At 40.1% G+C, this 21,318-nt stretch overlaps 4 protein-coding genes across 5 annotated transcripts in view; 2 read left to right on the forward strand and 2 right to left on the reverse strand.

Moving 5' to 3' along the window:
• The first annotated feature begins 168 nt into the window (after positions 1-168).
• On the forward strand, positions 169-3,602 carry LOC122573865 (putative uncharacterized protein DDB_G0271606). The gene is made up of 4 exons (XM_043740790.1): positions 169-461; positions 540-883; positions 1,161-1,646; positions 1,965-3,602. The coding sequence occupies exons 1-4, from the start codon at positions 169-171 to the stop codon at positions 2,939-2,941; spliced, it is 2,100 nt and encodes a 699-aa protein (XP_043596725.1). The 3' UTR covers positions 2,942-3,602.
• LOC122573858 (methionine aminopeptidase 1) lies at positions 3,283-5,866 on the reverse strand. The gene is made up of 6 exons (XM_043740782.1): positions 5,484-5,866; positions 5,125-5,176; positions 4,736-4,974; positions 4,343-4,565; positions 3,994-4,269; positions 3,283-3,923 (listed from the first exon to the last, which is right to left on the reverse strand). Exons 1-6 carry the CDS (start codon positions 5,592-5,594, stop codon positions 3,691-3,693), a joined length of 1,134 nt encoding a protein of 377 aa, XP_043596717.1. The 5' UTR covers positions 5,595-5,866; the 3' UTR covers positions 3,283-3,690.
• Positions 5,867-6,741: 875 nt separating this feature from the next.
• Positions 6,742-9,783, forward strand: LOC122573855 (methionine aminopeptidase 2). The gene is made up of 6 exons (XM_043740774.1): positions 6,742-6,970; positions 7,406-7,468; positions 7,541-7,872; positions 7,947-8,351; positions 8,425-8,692; positions 8,783-9,783. Exons 1-6 carry the CDS (start codon positions 6,826-6,828, stop codon positions 8,986-8,988), a joined length of 1,419 nt encoding a protein of 472 aa, XP_043596709.1. The 5' UTR covers positions 6,742-6,825; the 3' UTR covers positions 8,989-9,783.
• LOC122573859 overlaps positions 9,388-21,318 on the reverse strand; it is a 40,779-nt gene continuing 28,848 nt past the window's right edge. Inside the window, exons 3-6 of one of the 2 annotated variants that reach the window (XR_006318829.1) lie at positions 20,432-20,486; positions 12,434-12,593; positions 11,235-11,508; positions 9,388-10,967 (exon numbers count right to left, since the gene is read on the reverse strand). Coding sequence is in view for 1 of the 2 variants with exons in the window: in XM_043740783.1 (XP_043596718.1) it covers positions 10,878-10,967; positions 11,337-11,508; positions 12,434-12,593; positions 20,432-20,486 (477 nt within the window). In the remaining variant the exon portion in view is untranslated. The remainder of the gene's footprint in view (positions 10,968-11,234; positions 11,509-12,433; positions 12,594-20,431; positions 20,487-21,318) is intronic. The other variant, XM_043740783.1, reaches the window with a different exon arrangement.

Genomic DNA, 21,318 nt, shown 5'->3' on the forward strand with positions numbered 1-21,318 from the left:
ATATCTTACGAACGCTCGAAACTTTAGAGGAAACAGCAAAAATCCATATGATCTACGTACATGAAAATTAAATGGAACGTTGAATTTCTTTAACAAAAGCCTCTCCGTAGAATAGACGATATAAATGATAAATATTGATAAGAGAAGAAGACCCACTTACCTTTTACGATGACAACTGGTCGACTGCCAATTTTTTGTTTCCCATGGAATACATATAACGGGCGCGCTCTGTTAACCAAATTCCAGACGACAAATTGGCTGTGCTGTTTGTTGGTCGTGTGTGTCTGCCTTGTCGAAGCCAGGTACAAGATCAGAAGGCCCCAGTTATCGCCTCCGCAGCCTCCTAAACTGATGTTCAAGAAATCATGGCCGATCGCCCATAGAATCTCCGTGGGCAACACGATGCACATAAATGGAAACTTCCCGCCCAAACGAATGTCCCAGAAACCGCCTAATTATAGGTGAATGTCGGAAATTTCATCGAACACCTCGTTACTTCATCGAACGTGACTTTTTTCCGATTTGTTCTTTTATTCAAGAATTCGCAGACCACCGATGTTCAACGTGCCACCTACCATTTGGAAGAATCAAATGCCGATAAGGGCTCCACTAAATAATCACGCGGTTCTTCCGCAACGTCCACCTGTTAAGGAGTTCCATGCGGTGAACAAAATGCCGGAATATAGTCCGGAGTACAGGCCGGAAGCCGCTGTTCTACCACCGACACACAGGGGTGGCATCGACGACGACAAAGGACCGATTCATACGATTCCTGCACCGAATCTCAGTCCCATGGACAAGCCTTTCAATAACGAAGCGAATGCAGACGAGACGTCTCGGCGTCAACAGCCAACCGATCCTACCTACAAAGTTAATCCACACGGTTGGTTTACGTTATTTTCAGCTTCAATGTTTTAGCAATTAAACGATGGAAATCCGCTAACCAAATACTTGGCAAAACGAATGGATCTGAAATATTTCATTTCGTCGATTACTAGAAACGATATCGATTAGTCTTTGTCGAAAAAGAAACACGAGTGGATTGAAATTCTAGCATTAAATATCGTATTTAAATAACATTAAATAACGTGGAAGTCCGTCTGCTAATTTTATTTTTATCTCTTCTAACTTTTTCTTTTTCAATTGTGTTCTCTTCGTAGGCTCCTTGTTGCCTAATTTCGATCTTGCGACCATCACGAGTTTGACACCCCAGAAGACTGTAACCAGTCCGACACCGGTGCAACACCAGTACGAAGTGACCGAAAGTAACGATATCAGTCAGAAAGAGTATCAAACTGTTCTGCCAACGTTCTTGCCCCCGGAATTTGCAACACTTTCGACATTAGTGAATCCTGACTTACAAACGAACGACGTTTACTTGAATAATCATGCAGCTTCGAATATAGGTCTTATCGGAACGAACATTCAACTCGGACAGCCGAACTTACCTATGCAAACGAATCTTCACAGTTCTCTTCACGTGGGTTTCCCTGGTACCGCTGCTCAGACTCCTTACATTATAAATCAACAAATTCCTGATCTACACGTTGGTCATCCGGCGCCAGCTGGTCCTCCGCTCTCAGCCACTCAACTTTACGACCTTCTAAACAGCTTTCCCCAAAAAATGCCAGAACAGTATCAAACAGGTATGATTCTCATCCACGATATCTCTTTTTTAGCGTTACTTTTACAGTCCAAAGTCCAGCAAATCTTGTTTCTTTTCCTCTTCGTTGATATCCAGCAATTAAATGTACGAATAAACGTTTTATGTATCGTTACCATAAATCAAATTAGAATACGTTGGAGAAAGTGCTCTCTGCTTTTTCAAAACGCGAAATGGTACGGTAAAGAGAAATAGAAAATCTGACAGGTCACATGCGTTATCCTTTATCTATGTCGTACATCGATTTGGCCGAAGCGCGTCTTTCAGATAACAAGATAAATCGAAACGATCGTGATTCCAGGTCAACAGCCACAACTTCAGCAACACATACTTCAGCAGCAACTCGGTCAATTCTTCCAGCCTACCGGCGTGACTGGTTTCTCGCAGCCCCAGATGCAATCGTTCAATTACGACGAGCAAGATAACAAGGAGCAACAACAACAGCAGGTCTTATTCAACCAGGATTACGCCGCTGGCAGGGTCAATACGAATTACAACGTAGGACCGGAGTCACCTCTGAACGAGGAAGAGAACGCTGGCCTGCAACAGAACGAGGATCTCGCTTATATCGCCGATGGAAACGAACAATTGGAAAATAACATCGAATACGAGCAAACCAACAATCAAAAGGATCAGACGACGTACTTCAACAAAGTGGCTAACAACGATGCAATGTCGACGCAATTTTACACGACGCTGCCTAATCGAGAGGCTGCAGAGAAATTAGCAGCTCTGGCAGCTGCTGGAAACGTTAACAGTCAATTGATCGGGCAATTGCGAAAGCAACAGCAACAGCAACAACAACAACAGCAGCAGCAGCAGCAGGAAAATGTACAGACCGATGAAACTATACCTCCTAATCACAAGAACGAAGAATACAAAACGAACGAGCAAATCAACGACGACGGTCAGAATTATTATCAAGATCGAGTTCAGAATCGGCAGAAACAACGACAGAAAGAACACGAACAACAACAGCAACAATACGAGGAACGACAGAAAGAATATGACAGACAACAACAACAGCAACGACAACGACAAAATCCGTATAGCAACAAAAGACCATTGAGAATTATGGTGCCGGATGAGAATGATTATAGCAATACCGAGATACAGAATGACGAGCCGAAAGAAAATACAGAAATTGAGTACGAGTACGAGAACGACGAAGCGGATGCTGGAAATTCGCAGGCAAACGCGTCGTTCGACGGAAGAACGTCTTATGATCGATCGAACGCTGAATTTGGATCGCGTTTGAATCCTAAGAGCGGAGTATAACATTTCGTTGCTAATCATTTTGTATATATAGTTGGACGAAAATATTTATTACAGTTCTATTTATCGATCAGACTTATCTTTACGGGGATTTCTGTGTAATTTAGACAATGAATAGGGTTTCTCTAAAGCGGGAAATTTTATACTGTTTTTACAAAGTACGCCGACGAAACTTTCTTTTTTGAGATTACAATTTGTGGTTATAATTAGAATATTTATTAAATTTTCGTCGACGATACATTGAAAACAGTCGCGCGAAGGATAGTAATTTATTTAATATTATTTATTGCCGGGCAAGTTTGTCGATGTACTCGTTCTTCGTTGTAAAAAATGGACAAAAGATATTGCCATTGATTTAAACAATCAATCTTTTATTTCAATTATTGCGCATCACCAATCTGAATTACACTTATATATATGTACATATGTGTCATTGAGGTAATCTATCCAATATATGGTACAGGAGTCCTTTTGGTTACAAACGAAAATCTACAAATATTCTATCTTTTCGATCATCTCGTCTCGTCTTTTCATTTTTACAAAATTAGCCAATAGAACAGACATACAGTAAAAAATACCGGAATTAATACTATCATACTACTAGTATTTACGAGGAAGGGGATTCAATCTTGAAGAAAAAAAAACAAACCTCGCACGAATGAAATTACAAAGATTTTTTAAGCAGTATAGTGATTGCGTATTCACAAAATTTGAGATGACATAAACTGGCGGTAATTTACGATAGAATACTACTATGACCTATCCATAAACCACGGCTTGCCATCATTTGCGAGTCGTTTCGTAAGAATGTCGCAACCAGTTTCGGTAACTAATAGCGTGTGTTCGAATTGTGCCGACCATTGACCATCTGCCGTAACTGCTGTCCAAGTATCAGGCCACATCTCGTCTCTCCACGTACCTTGAGATATCATTGGTTCTATAGTAAAACAGTGTCCCGGTTTCATAACACCCACAGCCTTGTTTTCTAAACAAAACGAAAACGAGTTAAGCTACAACGGTTGATTTAAAGCGTCAATTATAAGCAGGATATTTACTCGCATAATGAGGTACGCTTGGCGCAGTGTGGAACAAACGATGAATTCCATGACCGCAATAACTACGTACTACACTGAATCCATGCGCTTGTGCATGTTTCTGAATAATATTTCCAATTTCCCTATACTTTTCACCAGGCCGTACGATATCTATAGCTTTCGATAAACACTCGTACGTAACTTCAACTAATTTTTTCACTTCGGGTTTCACATTACCGACTAGAAACGTCTCATTTAAGTCACCATGAAATCCATTATGATATACAGTTACATCAACTGTAAGAAACGAGAATTATAATGTTATCGTGCTTGTATTAAATCCGTATTTAAGAAGATATCATTATATTACCATTGCAAATATCTCCATCTTCAAGCGGCCTAGTATCAGGAATACCATGGCATATCACTTCGTTAACAGAAGTGCAACAACTAGCTGGGAATTGATAATAGTTCAGTGGAGATGGATAGCAGTCTCTTTCGATACAAGCTTCGTGAACTGCTCTGTCTATCTCTGCTGTAGTAACACCTACATCACAAGCACGTGCAGCCTCATCTAAGACTTCTCGTCCGAGCTATAGGAGTAATTCTCATTTATGTTCTCTTCTTCATTAAAAGAAAATAAAAATATGTTTGTATAAAATTAGTAAGAACATTTTCTAAGTATAAAAAATTAACGCGATCGGAGTAGTCGTCAATCAACGTGTTAAAAAAAATATTTTAATATTTTTAATAATCGTTGTACCTTACAAGCTACTCGCATGCCCTCAATTTCCTCATCATCAAGGATTTTTATTTGCGCAGAACCTCGTACCGATTGCTCGCTTACGGACAAACCAGTTGGATGTGTAGCATAATCTGGACGTTTGATATGTTCAGGTACTTCCCGACGAGGTTCTCTCTTATAAGGACGTAATTTACCGGTATAATGATAGAAAGGCCATGGGTTATATTCGTTCGAAGATTTATCTCCACCTATTCCTTCTATTAGAAACAGTATTTTTGCATTTTATACGCGATCATTTAAATACGCACATATATTTGGTAAAATATACATTTTTCTAGCTTATAATTATAAATTTATTTTGCATTAGTACATCTACACTTTACGTAATTGTTAATTGCTAAACTCACTCGCCAATTGATGAATGACTTTGTGTGTTTTCCAGCTTCGTTTAAAACAATCCTGCAACAAAATGTGAACATGCTAAAATGATAAAAAAGTATCATAGTAAATAAACAAAAAAATCTAGAGAAACGCTCGAAAGATCTTTTCTAAACGTATATCATTAAAACATGATATTTATTCATTTTCTTGCGAAAATATATTAACAACGATACTTATATACTAAGAATGATACTATAGTCGTTTCAAAAATAAAATGTACATGATTTTAATTATTATTAATTAATACCATACGAGGTATATTTAAATACCTGGTACATGTATTTATCTCTTGAACTAACCTTCAAATATATAAGGTGGTGCTTACCTGAGTGCAGAAATAGGAGCCCTGTATCCCAATTTTCAAGCAAGTTGGACATTGGAGGCTGGCTATAGTTTTACAGCCCGGTGTTTCACATGTACCACAAGCGAATGCCATTTTCGTTGAAATTTTCTTCGGAAACTAGTATGACGTGACTCGACGAATACGACACAAACGGCAAGAAGTAATTCGAGACGTTACTGTACTGTTTTACCGATGGATTTACTTGTTAATTCGTCATGGATGACGAAATTTCTAACTGCTTCTAACACTAACGAGACTTATTTGTGGTCAAAATCATAGATCTCTGACACAGAATAGACTTGCATCTTATGGGACTTCGTGATATCACAGATGAGATACGGAATAGATCTGGTATCTTACAAAACTTTGTGTTATATGTTCTAAACTACCGATCGTACAGAAAAAGCAAGAGTTTTGTTACGCCCTCTACGATTTAAAGCAATCATCTGACCATATACCTGAGAAGAGAGAAAATTTCCTCTCTGATCTGACCTTAGTCGATGTATAAACTAGTGTGGTCAATGGTAAAAAAGATTTTTTCGTGGTCGGTATTTTAGAACATAAAACATGAGATCCCTTATAATGTCAGGTCTATCTTGTATTTAATGCTTGCCTGCGATGAATGAGCGGGCTTTTTCACTCGTTGAAACCTGATGTTTCCATTTGTTATTGGTCTGGCTAACACGGAGACTTGAGCAAAATGAACGGCCTGTTTTGTTCAAAATAATTCACTCACCACATCTTCTCGAGATACCAGCTGTAATTGTCCATTGTTCGTTTTACATCTTTTCTCTGGACTATCTCTAAGGATGCGAAAAAGTGAATGATTGATATGACATGGTTCATATCATAGAACGAGTTGGTGGCATATCCTAAGCGACGACGATTGTAACGTATAACTCGAGAGCAAAAAACCTTACGATTAGAAGAGAAAAGTGTCTTGGATTTTGCGCGTAGAAAATGATAGACAACTTGATGTCATAATTTTTCTGTTTCCTACTCCTGGAAGTGGTGCAGCCGGGAGTAGCTTTTTGACAGATCCGCGGTTATAGACCCCTGACCAGATACGATAAGAGCTTCAATTCGTGCTTATAATAAATATACATACATATTTAGCCAATGCTTATATGCGTACATATTTCGTTTGTAGGTAAATATAATTTTGACGTTCGTCGTAGTAGATGCAGAGGGCGTAGGGAACACCTTGTATTTTTCGAGGTCGGTATTTCAGAGGAGGAGGTGCAAAATTCCGTAAGGTGTTGGTGTTATATCTACGTATTTTGCCATCGTCAATGGTATAGCATTGTTTGGTTTCCTCTTGAAAATGGCTGCCGTATTGGACGAGGTCGGCAAATCTGCCGAAAAATTAGTAGATGAGGAAAAAGACGAAATCGTTGATGAAGAAGATGAAACTGGTGCAGTAGAAGCTTCGAAGAAGAAAAAAAAGAAGAAAAAGAAGAAGAAGGCTGGTACGTTACTTTATAAATTGTTGGGTATTGGGTGTATGCGTATTTGGGGATTATTAGCGTGTCTTGCACTGATTTCGACTTTTTATTTTTGAAAATAAACACAGATTCACATGCAATAAACTTTTTTTTCAACTCTTTCATAATGTTACTCCTATATAGTAATTTCGTATTTACAGGGTAACTAATGAACAACATATATTATTACTAAACATGCCCGTGAGCGACACAACTTGGAAATTACTATGCACATGTCTTGACTTCCTGTTATCTCACGGCTGAAGTTTGCTTCATACAAAATATTTCGATTTCATAATAATTCAAACTTAAACTTATGTTATTATTCATGACAAAAATTTGTGCTTAAAAGTAATTTTGAGATGGAATTATCATTTTATGCACAGCACTGATCTTCTTGCCTTAAAAAATATGTTTTAGGAGCTGGTGAAGCTAGCGCAGATGTTCCAGAAGGAGAAGAAACGAAACAAGATAATATAGAAGGTAAGTTATCTCCAAATTTGTATGAAAGACAATCATTTATGTATATAATATTTAATCCATGTCACATTGTAGAAGCTGATATAGATGCGACAGAAAATGATGCAGAAACAGAAGATGCTAAGAAGAAAAAAAAGAAACGCAAACCACGTGGAAAAACTGGAGGTCCTAAGCAACAAACAGATCCTCCGACTATTCCAGTGTCAGAATTTTTCCCAGATGGGAACTTTCCGATAGGGCAAATAATGGATCATCCCTCTGCTGCAGGAGTAGATGATAGAACAGCTAAGGATCGCTTTTCTAGCGAAGAAGCACGTGCTTTTGACAGAATGCATAACGATATTTATAACGAAGCGAGGCAGGCAGCTGAAGCTCATAGACAAACTAGGAAACATATTATGAAATGGGTATGTGGTATCTATGAAATAGCTATAAAAGGAAAACGAATTAAACAATTTATATAAAATCATAATTAATTTAGGTGAAACCTGGAATGACAATGATAGAAATTTGTAACGAGTTGGAAAATACAGCAAGAAAATTGATAGGAGAAGATGGACTAAAAGCTGGACTAGCGTTTCCAACTGGTTGTTCAAGAAATCATTGCGCCGCTCATTACACTCCGAATGCTGGCGATCCCACCGTTTTGGAGTACGACGATGTTACCAAGATAGATTTTGGTACACACATTAACGGACGAATCATCGACTGTGCATTTACATTAGCATTCAATCCGAAATACGATAGGCTCATTGAAGCGGTTCGTGATGCTACAAATACTGGAATTAAAGCTGCTGGTATCGACGTTCAACTATGCGATGTTGGAGCTGCGATTCAAGAAGTTATGGAATCATACGAAGTTGAATTAGATGGCAAAACTTACCCAGTATGTTTGTTACCTTTTTCAGATTATTATCTGTCGATTTTATCATAGATCGTTATCACTGATTTATGTTTAGGTAAAATCCATAAGAAATCTTAACGGTCATTCAATCGCTTCATATCGTATCCACGCTGGAAAAACTGTACCGATAGTTAAAGGGGGTGAAGCTACCAGAATGGAAGAGAATGAATTTTATGCCATTGAAACTTTCGGATCTACTGGGAGAGGAATCGTTCACGATGATCTAGACTGTTCTCATTACATGAAGTGCTTTGACGCCGGTTTCGTTCCATTGAGATTGCAAAGTAGCAAATCCCTACTCAATGTTATCAACAAGCATTTCGGTATATATCGATTTATTAACACATTTCTAACTTAAACTTCTCTATTGAAAAACCAATAAAGCAATAGTAAAGTATATTTGTAACAAACAGGTACTTTGGCTTTCTGCAAGCGATGGTTAGATCGTGTTGGTTGCGTGAAATATCAAATGGCTTTGAAGGATCTATGCGACAAAGGTGCAGTAGAGGCTTACCCACCTTTAGTCGATGTGAAGGGATGTTATACTGCTCAGTTCGAGCATACCCTCGTTCTACGTCCAACGTGTAAAGAGGTTATTTCTCGTGGAGATGATTACTGATATGTCTATTGTTCTCGAATCGCGTTATGTGTGCTCATTATATCTTCTATCTGACAATGTACAAGTTGATTTACGTAAAGATTACGTACACACTGACGATAAATGTTATTAATAACGCGATATTTAATTATACATCTCATTCATTGTTTTCTCTTTGTCGATAGAAACACTATACAATGGTGATAAGGCAAAACATTGTGAAATATTAAAAATATTAAAAATATGAAAAAGTTACATATTTTTTTATTTTATTTTTTAATCTAGTATTGGACTATGAATAAAGGAAAATGTTTTTACGAATAGTCGAATAATCGAGGTTGTGCTAGTATTGCGAGCAACGCTCTTTCGTTTGTTGTTATTTTTCTGCACACTTGTGGAGATGAAAAGAGGCATATATTATTATTGACGTTGAATAAAATATATTTAATATTTTAATTGCTTCAATATGATAATAGTCTTAAATATTACGATTAGTTTGCACAAATCGAAGTTTAATGTAGTCAACGCGATAACATTACAATTTCTGTTTACATTTACACGTCAACTTATTAACGAGATTCTTTAGTGTTTCGTAGAATTTTTTATTACGATTATTTCCAAATATCACGGTTACCTTTATTCTATTTCTGAAACAGTAGAAGAAGATGTACGGTGATGCACTGTTACCAATAGAATACTTGTTAAATTCGAATGTACCATCACGTTCCTATAATACCTTGATTGCAACAATATATATTTTATTCATTTTATGAATTATAAACAGTGGAGTTTAATAAATGCTGCTATATCAACCTACTGAATGTTTTCTTCATTTAACTGCTAGTAGTTGATTACGAGTGAACGATGGTCCCAAAGTATCGATTCTACTATTCCAATTCTATTGTGGCAAAACACTATCTCTGTACTTCGTATTCAGGTCTAGTCTTGGTATAAATTCAGGCACGATAATAAACTAACATCGCACACATACATCTTGCACATATGTATTCGTTTTAAAATTCTCTATGCTACTCATGACTGGTCTCTTAATTACTCTAACGGTATTAATCCTTAGATGTGAAGGCTCTGAAAAATCTCGAGCACGTAACAAAGTATCGAACGACCAAGTAAACTATTTTCTCGTCAAGGCGCTCTATAAAGGCCAATCTGTTGCAAACCTCGACACCTTGTGTCTCGGATAACTAGGCGAAGTAACGAGGACACAACGCATCATACCGCGTCGCTGACACGCGTAGGCAAGTTACACGATGATCGACTGCTATATACGCCACTAACAACCCAAGTATCGGTTTTACAACGACGTTTGAGTCAGCGATCTGCAGACTTATCGTTTGAAAAGACCTGACTCGACTATGCGCGCGGATACATACACATCGTTTCGATTCACGTGTTTTTCACAGATATGGAAAACAATGGCTACGGCTGTATGTACTATCTAACTAGACTAACGTCGTTTAGAAGACGAAACGAATCGCCTAGTGCGCGCATCCGCGCTCTCTGAGAACTTTGGAAGAGCGAGGCAATTATCTACTTTTAGCACGAAAAACGCACAAGTGAATATTCTTTGAACGAATAAATGTATCGATACATAGACACGGCCTATTTTCCACTGTTTTTCGATTCTGCGTTATCTGACATGCCTCGTTACAATACTTTATCTTCAACGAAGACTCGTACAATCTTATTTTGTTGTTAACGAATTCTTATCGGATTAAACATATAATATGTACATGGTCAAATTACAAAATATGACAAAAGTCCGCGTTACAACGCAATTTGATCGTTGCTCACTCGCGCGACAGCGTACGTGTCACGTTTTACGTTCGACCTTTCTTTCTGCCTCTTTTTCGTTTCTTTTCTTTTCTTTTCTTGTCTCCTTTGACGTAACTTCATTGTGAATCCGTGCGCGGTCTCAACTTCGCTCTCGCTGTTACCAAAAGGTTGCTCGGTGGTTCCGTCGTCGGTTGCGACTGCTCCAGCTGAAAAATCAAAATTTTATTCCTCTAACGAAGTCCTTCCTTTTCTCCTCCATCATTCGAATATAAAAGATGAAAAGCAGTTTCTTTTTAAATATCAAACGCCTTAAAATTGCTAATTAAGGACAAACTCTAAGTTACATTCGTAACCTCAACAAACAAAATTGGACTTAAAGAACTGTCTCACCTGTACCCTCGCAAAAATGAAAGTAAAATTAAAACGATTAACGTATATTTGAGTAATAACTCAACTATTTAACTGGAAAATACCTCCATGTATCTTGCCACGGATTTATAGCACCTGTTTCAATTTACCGAATAACCTTAAAGAAGATAAAGAAACAAAGGTAGAAAAGAGGGAGAAACACTGACTGCCATCTCGATGTGCTTCGCTCTTTGCTCGATGGCCCTTTGTAAGGCGGTTCTTGGATCGTCTTTGTAATTCTCTTCCCGATTCCTTTCAGCCTCTCTCCTGGAGGCAGCTTCCCTCTGCTTCTCGAGTGCTCGCTGCAGCTCGCTCTTCTGATTCAGCACGTTTTTGCCGCTGAAAGAAAGTGAAAACCGATGCGGTTAGCTAATTACGCGCGGCAAGCGTGCCTCGTCGCCTCGTGGTTGGTGGGCCTCGCGTGAAAATTGCCACGATGAGAAAAACGCGCGCCAACAACCTTTCAATTGAATAGCGGCCCTGCTTAAACCGTAAAAGTGCCTGGGAATGAGTCACAGCCACGGACATGTAGATAATGTGCGTGTACGTGTATCGTATAGGCCTAGAACGCATACGCCAGCAGGAAACGATTTTCTCGATGATAGGCGTGCGAAGTGTATGCCATCGACAGCCACGCGTCTCTCTCTCCCTTTGCCGCGTTATTTGAAAGCATAAAATAAAAATACACCGCCATTCAAAAGTTGGCGAACGCTCGCCTATTTTTCTTTTTTTTTCTTTTTTTTTAAGATACAAATCTTTGACTATGGAACTTTATTTCTACGAATTTATCCGATCGATACGTAGCGTTTGTTCCGTCGAACTTTCTACGATAGTAATGATCTATCGACTTTTCTCTCTATTCGTGTATTTTTAATTCGCGTCACAGCAGCTGCTGTTCGACTGATGCGCACTCAGCCACCAGATCTCCCTATTAAATCAGACGCTAATTAAAATCGCCATAGAATAAACGAGCTTCGTGTAAACGGAGCTCTATCAGGTGTTGCGAAATTACGCATAAATCGTGTACCTTTGTCCTTTATCAGGCAAAATATTGAATATCGTGTTACGAAATTAGTGAAATTTATTTTTAATGCCTCATACAGGATAAATCGGATCTTTTAACCCGAGTACATGCGTCGGTACGAGTCAAGCAAAGTGTGCAGATTTTTATAAACGACGGTCATAGGGAGAAGAAATTTTGTTTACCAGGTATTATTGACACAGGTCTTAGAGACGAGGCTATTGGATCTTAGAAGAAGCTTACACTTTCTGATTGAATAATAATTCCCTGCGGAGGTCCTTATGGTTGCTGGAGGTGAGGTAAGGGTTGTACGGTTTTCTCGGTAAGATTAAGCCATCTGGTCCCATGTGAGGAGCAGGTGGAGGAGGAGGTGGTACACCCAATACCGGTGCCATTTTTTGTCCTAGAAAGAGAAAAAGAAAGGCAAAACACATGGTTAAACGATATCGCAGAGGAAAATATCTTACGTATTGAAAAATCTCGCTCGATTAACACCATGACGATCGATTACTTTAGTTCGAAGTCTAACGTTTACGTGGAAAATTAAGAAAACGTAGTCTGAGTTACGCTTATCGGGGGAAAACGCGATAATTTGGGATATTTGAAAGGTAAAAGCGTACAACCATCTAATAACTAAAGAAATATAAAAGTAGATAAATAAGTACGATATATATTTATATCGTACGCTGATAGTGAACACTCGCACGACGCGAACGCAGCAGCATCGGTCATCGTAGTGTTAAAGAGCAGATAAAGTGGCGAAAGAAATACACAAATCGCGCCAAGTGTTTACAAATGGCAAGGTGTTTAATTTAACCAGTTAGCAAGTTTCTTTCTCTTTTTTTTGCTCAAGTTACGATTTCTTTGAAAAAGTGTGTACCTAATAAAACGTGTGGTGAAAAGTAATGACGATGACGAGTATACTCGACGAACACGGTGTACGGCGTGGCTGTTACGATATCGAATTAAGTTGCAACGAAACGACTGTTCTATCTTTTAATTTCGTTGCTGACAGGGCCGGTCGTAACGCAAGATACTGCCACTTCTTCGTGACGAATGTGCTCGTCAAAAACAGGAAACTGGTTAACTTCATTAGAAGTTCGTTTCGTCGATCGAAAATCTCACTCTTATCGTTTTACGTAATGTTTCGAAAAATGAAAACGTTCCGACGTGTAACGTTTACAGGCCGGTTTTGATGGTACAGCGTGCAAACGAAAGCGAAGATGTTTGAAAGACATCGTGGTGTATTTGCAAACGTATTAAACGTACGATCGATCGAAGAAGAAGGCTGTTGGACGCGCGAAGAATCGCAGCGAAAAGGAATGAAAGACGAGGATGACGGAACCAGAGAGAAGATGAAAGATCGTGGTTTCTAAAAAATCGTTTAATTCGACAACAAACTGAAGCGCGGCGAATGATAATAAATTTTTGCAGTCAGTTTTTTATTCACCCTCCAACAAAGCGATTCTCTCCCTCACGTAACCCTCCTCGCACATCGCGTCGCATCGCACTGAAGCATTTCCGGCCAAGAACCGTATCAAACAGCCAACTTCTATATACTTTTGCATAGGGCTTCGCGTACCTGCTAATCGGATAGAGCACGCGGAGCAGACCGCCACGTATCTGTCTTTTATGTCCACAATATGACGCAAACAATGTGCTTTTTATCGCGTTAAACCGAATTCTCCAGTTGAACGGACGTGTCATACTGTACGAGATTGACCAAATACTCGCAAACTACCGTGTACCGAAGACGTGTTCTCGTTAGCTAAACATTCAGCGAACGTTCTTCGATTTCCTCGCGAATTTCTTGCTCGCCACATAGACGTTCGACAATTTTTAGCGAATTTTCACGAAATATCCAGTTGTTTTCTAAGTCGCTGTTTACGAAGATTGTCCAACGTTCATCTATTTTTTCCATCTCATTGTACGCTTCTATCGGTGGTAATTTATTAGACGTTTGTCGTCATCCTAAATGAAACCTCTTGGAAGCTACACCGATCAATCTCGCTTTTCGTAAACGTGAATTTCACCATTGAGACGCATTTGAACGAGCGTCGACGTACAATGTGGCAGGATCAATGTTCGATTTCCAAGAGACCAATCGCGTTTGTAAATTCATTTTTCGCCATCAGATTGCAAGTTGTTCGTTTACAGAGTTAATCGATGCTGCTTGTGAACTCGTCGTTTATCGGATATCTTTGTACGAAGATGAGCATCAACGACGATCGCAGCTTTAACGCGAGCAAATATGTGCGTACGTACTTAGAGTGTACATAGAGGAAATATGTTCGGAGAACTATGTTTCGCGAACATGTCTTCGAACAGCGTGCAAACAGATTGGAAAAACGACGAACCCATTCGAGCAAATTCACAAATACCAGCGAAGACGCGCCGCGATATGGCACTTTGACGATCGCCATGGAAATTGCAGTACGTAGGAAGCGTCGTAGTTGCAATTTCGAACATTTACCGGAGAGGAGATTTCTCGATTCAAATTTACAAAATTTCTTCGCGCCACTTTATCCCGTAAATTGTTCCGTAAATTATCTTTACACCGCAAATGTTCTGGTAAAGAGTTCGTGGAATTTTCGCTCGTTCTGGAATTTTTACGCTTCCCCGAAACGACAGCCATCCTAGAAACACTCGGAACGAACGCCAGTAGGAGGAAAGCTATCGTCTAGTCGGTGTGATTTATGTCCAGCTGGGACGCATCTTTCTTCCGGTACTTTCTTCTGTTACGACCTAGAGAATTCCCGAAACCTGTTTCCTATCGTTTGTCCATTTAATCGCCGTGAAGATCTGCTTCTTCACGATGATTCAACCATATTCCGAGTTACGCGTTGCAAAAATAACACCTCGGTTTCGTAATAATTCGCTTCTACTACCTTTACGTTACCACGTAGCACGTTCTGTCTAATTGGAAACGCTCGAACATCTGGAAAGATACCGGACGATAGGCGAAAATATTTCGGACGAAAGTGGCACAGTATGGAGGAGAAGGTACCGCGCTTTTATCTGTCCGCTCCTTGCGACTACCTTGAAACGTCCTATAAAAGCGATATGAAAATTTCCCAATGGATAGCTCCACTTTCTTCTTTCTTTTTCTGTTACATATTCTCATAGTCGACACTGGGACATTTTCAAAACGCCGGACACTCGTCTTTCCTACCGTCCGTTATCGAGCTACGAGGTTTAAAATTCCACGTGCCGGTGGCAGTCACATCGACGTACACCGCGGGCACACGCAAACATATTTTTCACGATGCTACTGTCGGTGTATAATTTTGACAAAACACAGTTTTCTGACGTTCGCGAGATGATCAGTCAATTTGGAGCACAAACTTTTTGCTAATTAACTTGGGCATTGCTCTGTCGAATTTGAAAATCTACATTTCGGTGACGATGGTGCAGAAGATACGAGTTTCTGGCGCCTGGAAAACGTCCAAGTGTCGGCTACAAAGACGTGTAATAAAAAATGAAAGTATTCGCTTAAAAATGTTAACGCCACCTTAACATGATGTTTCCAGGTTTCTAGTCAGACAGATAAAACCCTAGAATTTTCTTCTGAAAGTTACTTCTTCGTAGATATTTCTTTCAAACACCATCTCGAAAAGAGTCAAACATCAACTCGGAAAGACTCAATATTCAAACACCAACTCGGAAAGAGTCAACATTCAAACACCAATTCGAAAAGAGTCAAACACCAACTCGAAAAGAGTCAAATACCAACTCGGAAAGACTCAACATTCAAACACCAACTCGAAAAGAGTCAAATACCAACTCGGAAAGACTCAACATTCAAACACCAATTCGAAAAGAGTCAAACACCAACTCGAAAAGAGTGAACAGTAAAACACCAACTCGAAAAGAGTCAAACACCAACTCGGAAAGAGTCAACAGTAAAACACCAATTCGAAAAGAGTCAAACACCAACTCGGAAAGACTCAACATTCAAACACCAACTCGAAAAGAGTCAAACACTAACTCGGAAAGGCTCAACATTCAGACACCAATTCGAAAAGAGTCAAACATCAACTCGGAAAGACTCAACATTCAAACACCAATTCGAAAAGAGTCAACATTCAAACACCTATTCGAAAAGAGTCAAATACCAACTCGAAAAGAGTCAACAGTAAAATACCAACTCGAAAAGAGTCAAACACCAACTCGGAAAGACTCAACATTCAAACACCAATTCGAAAAGAGTCAAACACCACCTCGAAAAGAGTCAAAACTTAGTCGCCACTAGACAAGTTGCTAATACCTATACGAGTCAAACACTTCGAACCTGATTGTAAAAGACATTACAATTCGACATTGTAGCCTAACCCACGAGTATCTCCGAACATTTATACAATTAGTGAAATCAGTTGTTTGAAATAAAATATATATTATAACTTGTTAACCGCAGTGTTATACTAACTCAACCACCCCTATTATTACAACAGAAATAAGAGGATCGATTATTATAATCGTAACGGGAATTTACGACTCCCGTTGATGCGCTTCCTCGCGATCGCGTCTCTCCGCGGTTAACTAAACACCACTTAATGACAAAATCTGCAATCAATTAGTTGACAACCCAATAGAATCAAGTTGCAACGAAACGACTGTTCTTTTATTTGTTAATTTTTTCACCGCGATTATTAAATTGCAATTTAAGCAACAAATTCTAACTACTCTTTACGCATGACGAGTATACGCGTGAAAAACGGCTAACTGGTTAAGTAGCATGGGAAGAAAGCAGTTACGGGGACAAAGATAACAAAAGACCGGCGAGGAATAGCGAGGAATGTCGAGGCATCGTTTGACGACGTAATGTCGCGGGTATTGCGCAATTAACGCGTGCCTTTTCCTTTTTTTTCCTTCGATCGTCGCGTGGACGCGTGGGAGCTTACCGGATGATCTCGCGCGAGCACGCTATTGGCATACTAAAAAATGCAGGATCGCGCACACAGCGAAGAAGGTTTCAAAAGTGAGTCACGCTCCGCTTACGTGAGTGCAGCCGCCCGCCACACGCGACTTGCTGAAAATTAACACGACGATATCCTTGAAACGTCTGTATATTTATTTTATACGCAACAAATGGCTATACTGTTGCAATACAATATACCGCGCCTAATAATCTTCGTAAATTTCATCGATGAGTTTTCATGTAGTCGCGTAAATGTCGGAAAACCACTGCAAGTCGCCGTCCTTCAGACGTTTCTATTGCGTTGGCAACTAAGCGATTGCGGATTTTTTCGTTACAACCTAATGACAAAATCCGCAATCACTTAGTTGCCAATACATCGAGTCGCGTCTTTGAGATAAAATCACGCGCAAAATTTTAAGATCTTTCTAACTAATTCTAACGGCGGTTAATTCGATCTTAATTTAATTCGGCTAGTGGTCAGAACGAAATGCAGAACATAGGAAAAGCGTGAAATAATTTCGCGTCTAACGAGCCGCGATTCGCGGCAGAACGAGAAAGGAAAAGAAAAGAAAGCAGGAGGGTTCGAACTCTCGCGACTGATCGAATCGCGCGGTTTCGATCGAATTCATCCTTTGTGGATTCGCTGAATTAGGTTCCTCGCGAGGCATCGTCGTCGATTACCATAAACCACGGAACCGCTTCCAGCGAGAGCTGCCAAGAAACGAAAGTAAAATCCAACATCTCGTAAAATCGTTTTCTACTCTGTACTTCGTTCTTCGTCGATTTTGTTCTTTTTTTCCTCCCAGCGACCCGAAAAAAACAACCTGCCAACCCACGTGAACTGTTCTCGAATTATCAGTCGGCTACCGATTTCCATACTCGACTTCGATGCTGCGGACTTTTCTAACGTCTGTCGACGTTTTGTCAACGATCCGGTCGCACAGATTCCGAGAACGCAGCGATTTTCGTTCGGAAATCGATTATACAATTTACGTGGACGTAAATAGCGCGTGATCGCTGTCAACCCGGAACCGTAAACGTAAAGCGTTCGATTTCGCAACGCGGAAACGGTTCTACGCGAATAATCGAACGGCTTTTGTCGATCTATCGTCCCCCTTTCTATACTTGTCCTGTTTCTCAACAATTTCATAGCAATAGCTTCGATCGCCCTAAAGAAACGTTAGACGCAAACAAGGAAACGTTAGAAATCGACGGAAAAGAAGGTAGCGCGACTGGTTCGATTCCTCTTCCAATTTACATAGCAAACCACTTTCTTTCGTTCGTATAAATTCATCGATGGTCGGCTAACTTTGACAAATTGATCAAACAGATCCTAATATCTGATAATGATAATTTCTATCGATCAAAAACATGAACATCGAAAGGGCGCGTTACTTTCGCGATAATCGCTAACTTTACGCGATCCTCGTTTACCAATTTACCATTTTACCAATTACCATCGTTTCTAATCGCTAAAGAAATTTCCTCGCAGGTTGTCCTTGTCCTCTGATAGATTCAGATAAGCGGAATTGCAGAAGAAAGTAACAGCAACGCTGGTATATCTCGTTGGAGCGTGTCAACCTAGCGCTGCAGGATTGTCGAGCGAATCGCAAAACAGCAAAGCGGAACGAGTTATCTGGAAACTGAACGCGTTGCAGACACGCGTGTATCGTTGACAAATTTGGAACGCCACGCGACACGATTAATTTTTTATCGAAAGTGACTGGTTCGCAACGATCGATCGATTCGTCGAATCCAGGCACCGTGGCCGCTGCTTTTTCACAGATTTGATGCGTCTGGCCTGGTCGGAAGATCGGCTGTAGATAGGCGAGGGCTGTGCAAGGGGCAAGGGTGAATGCAGCGGTGGGGGAAAATAAAAATGTAGAGACCCGGTCAGGATGTAATTTTGAGGCAGATGTGCGGGTACGAGAGGGAGATCATTGCACCGCGAGCAAGGAGCAGCTGAAGTAGCGTGAGAAAATGCGGCGACCGCTCCAGCGGACGATAATGACCGAAGGGCAAAGTCAGGGCCGTAACCGTTTGCCGGATTTGCCGTGAACCGCCGACAAAACCGTGACCTCCGCCCCTTCCACTTATTTTCCAATTGCGTAACGATGCTCTTTTCGGTGCTTCTTCTCTTCGAGCGAGCGACGGAAGACACCGCGAAATTAATTTTTCTATCGTTACGCAGGCAACGAAACGAGCTACGATCATCGCGACAAGTTCATCCGCTTGTTCTTCCTATTCCAGAGGAATTTCTTTCGTAAGAAATCGGGAAATTTGGTAAGCTCGATATCTGGGAAGGAAATTGAAATTGGTCGCGCGTGCCATTATCGAATTCGCGTTAAGTCTGCATTATCGAACGATGCGAAGAAAAATATACGGTTTCGTTCCAGAAGACTTGCACTTGAAAACTTGGCTTCTGTATCTCGGCAAATAACAACGCAAACGAGGAAACATTCGTCCTTGTTGAAAATGCGAAAATTATAGATCGTATCGCGTATAATCTCCGCATGCGAAATTTTTGTACGTGCCATAAATAATACGCGTCGGGAAGTAAAGCTGTGCAAAGTTACCAAGGAAGCTCCGTACGTATAAAGACAGGAAAAGTGTGTATAAATATAAAGTTGTAGTAATAATAGAGAAGAGAAGGGCAATACAAGACGGGGAGGAACGACAATAAGGAAGCGCAACAAGGAGGCAAAAGCCCAAAAGTTGCCATAGTTTTAGAAACAGAATAATTAAAGGAATGCAATTTAATAGAGTGGATAAGAGGGCAGTTAGGTATATAAGAAGCGAAATAAGTAAAAAAGATGTAAAAGCGAAAGCTGATCCAAAGCCGAAAGACACGGACTAAGCAATAATAAATAAATAAATAATATAAAGTTATAATATAAATGTACCTGACCAATCTTTGGGAAACCGACTTAATTTATCGACAAAAATTTCTTTTCCTTCTTTCTGCGATCGATAAAGGAACGATATTCGCGTGGAAGGAGGAGAAGAAAATACGACGTAGAAGCCGCAAATAAAATTATCGAATCGTAGGATTCGGCGCGTCCTACATTCAGGGTTGCAAGCGTTGGCAGGAGCATAATGCAATTGAGGGATCGTACGAGCGGTCGTTCTTTTCACCGCGGGATTTAGTCAATGAAACCAAAGCGCACCGACGCTCCTCGCCTATGGTATGGTTCCAACGGTGCCGCTTTTTACAGCCAGTTAGGGATACTTATGGGAATAAAAGAGCCTGTATCGTAATAAACGACGACAATAAGAAACAGAAAGGAGTACGAAGAGATGCGTCGATGACGCGCGTGACTCACCGTTTGTTAAACCGTCGCAGCTGTCCGTATCGTTGCTCAGTCCGTTATCGATCACCTGAAAACACGTACACTTGATTAACGGACGAAAGGATACAGTTATCGACGAAAAAAATTCGCATTCTCCGCGCGTTCCGCACGGAGAGCTCCGCTAAGCTGGTTGCATGCTAATTCATGTTCCACTAACGAGGATAATCGCGCTTTCCACGACGGAAATTTCCTCCGCGAATTTTCCGCGTAATTCGAGCGTCACGAGAGACGAAAAAATTGCCAGGGGCACGAGAGATCGCTAAGATACGAGTTTCTGTCCGATTTCTCGACTGCTCTGTAGGAGAAGCCAGCTTGCTATTGTTCTCGTCCTTTGGACGAATCCTCCGCGATAACGTCAGCTTTACCTCGTTTTGATAAATTAACGCTCCTAGCGTGATACTCTTTGCGAAAAAAGAAAAGGAGAAGAAAAATGAGAGCACCGAGATGCTTGTCTCTTCGAATATGTTAGCTCGTACGTTACTCCTCCTCTAGAACGTTAAGCGTACTTTTCACAGGCGCGTTATTTTCCATACGATTAGGCATTGCGATTCGTGCTAACTACTTTCTTCGTACGAATCGGCGACGCATGTGACACGACCGAGGAAAATTCGTCGGAAACATAGAACAAGTTCTTTTTACGTCAGGTTTTATTCCCAAAAACATTTACTTTGATCGCTATGGGACTATGATTTTTCTGATACCATCGAAACTTACTGGAAGAAATGTTATAAATAACATACTAGATACTTTAAAGCGACCGTCGTAAATGAAAGTGCGCGTCACATTCTAATATACATTTTTATATACTTTTTTAAATTATAATATACTTCTTAATAATAATTTTTAAATTGTAATATACT

This window comes from Bombus pyrosoma, linkage group LG12, assembly GCF_014825855.1.
Source record: "Bombus pyrosoma isolate SC7728 linkage group LG12, ASM1482585v1, whole genome shotgun sequence".
NCBI classification, from domain to species: Eukaryota; Metazoa; Arthropoda; class Insecta; order Hymenoptera; family Apidae; genus Bombus; species Bombus pyrosoma.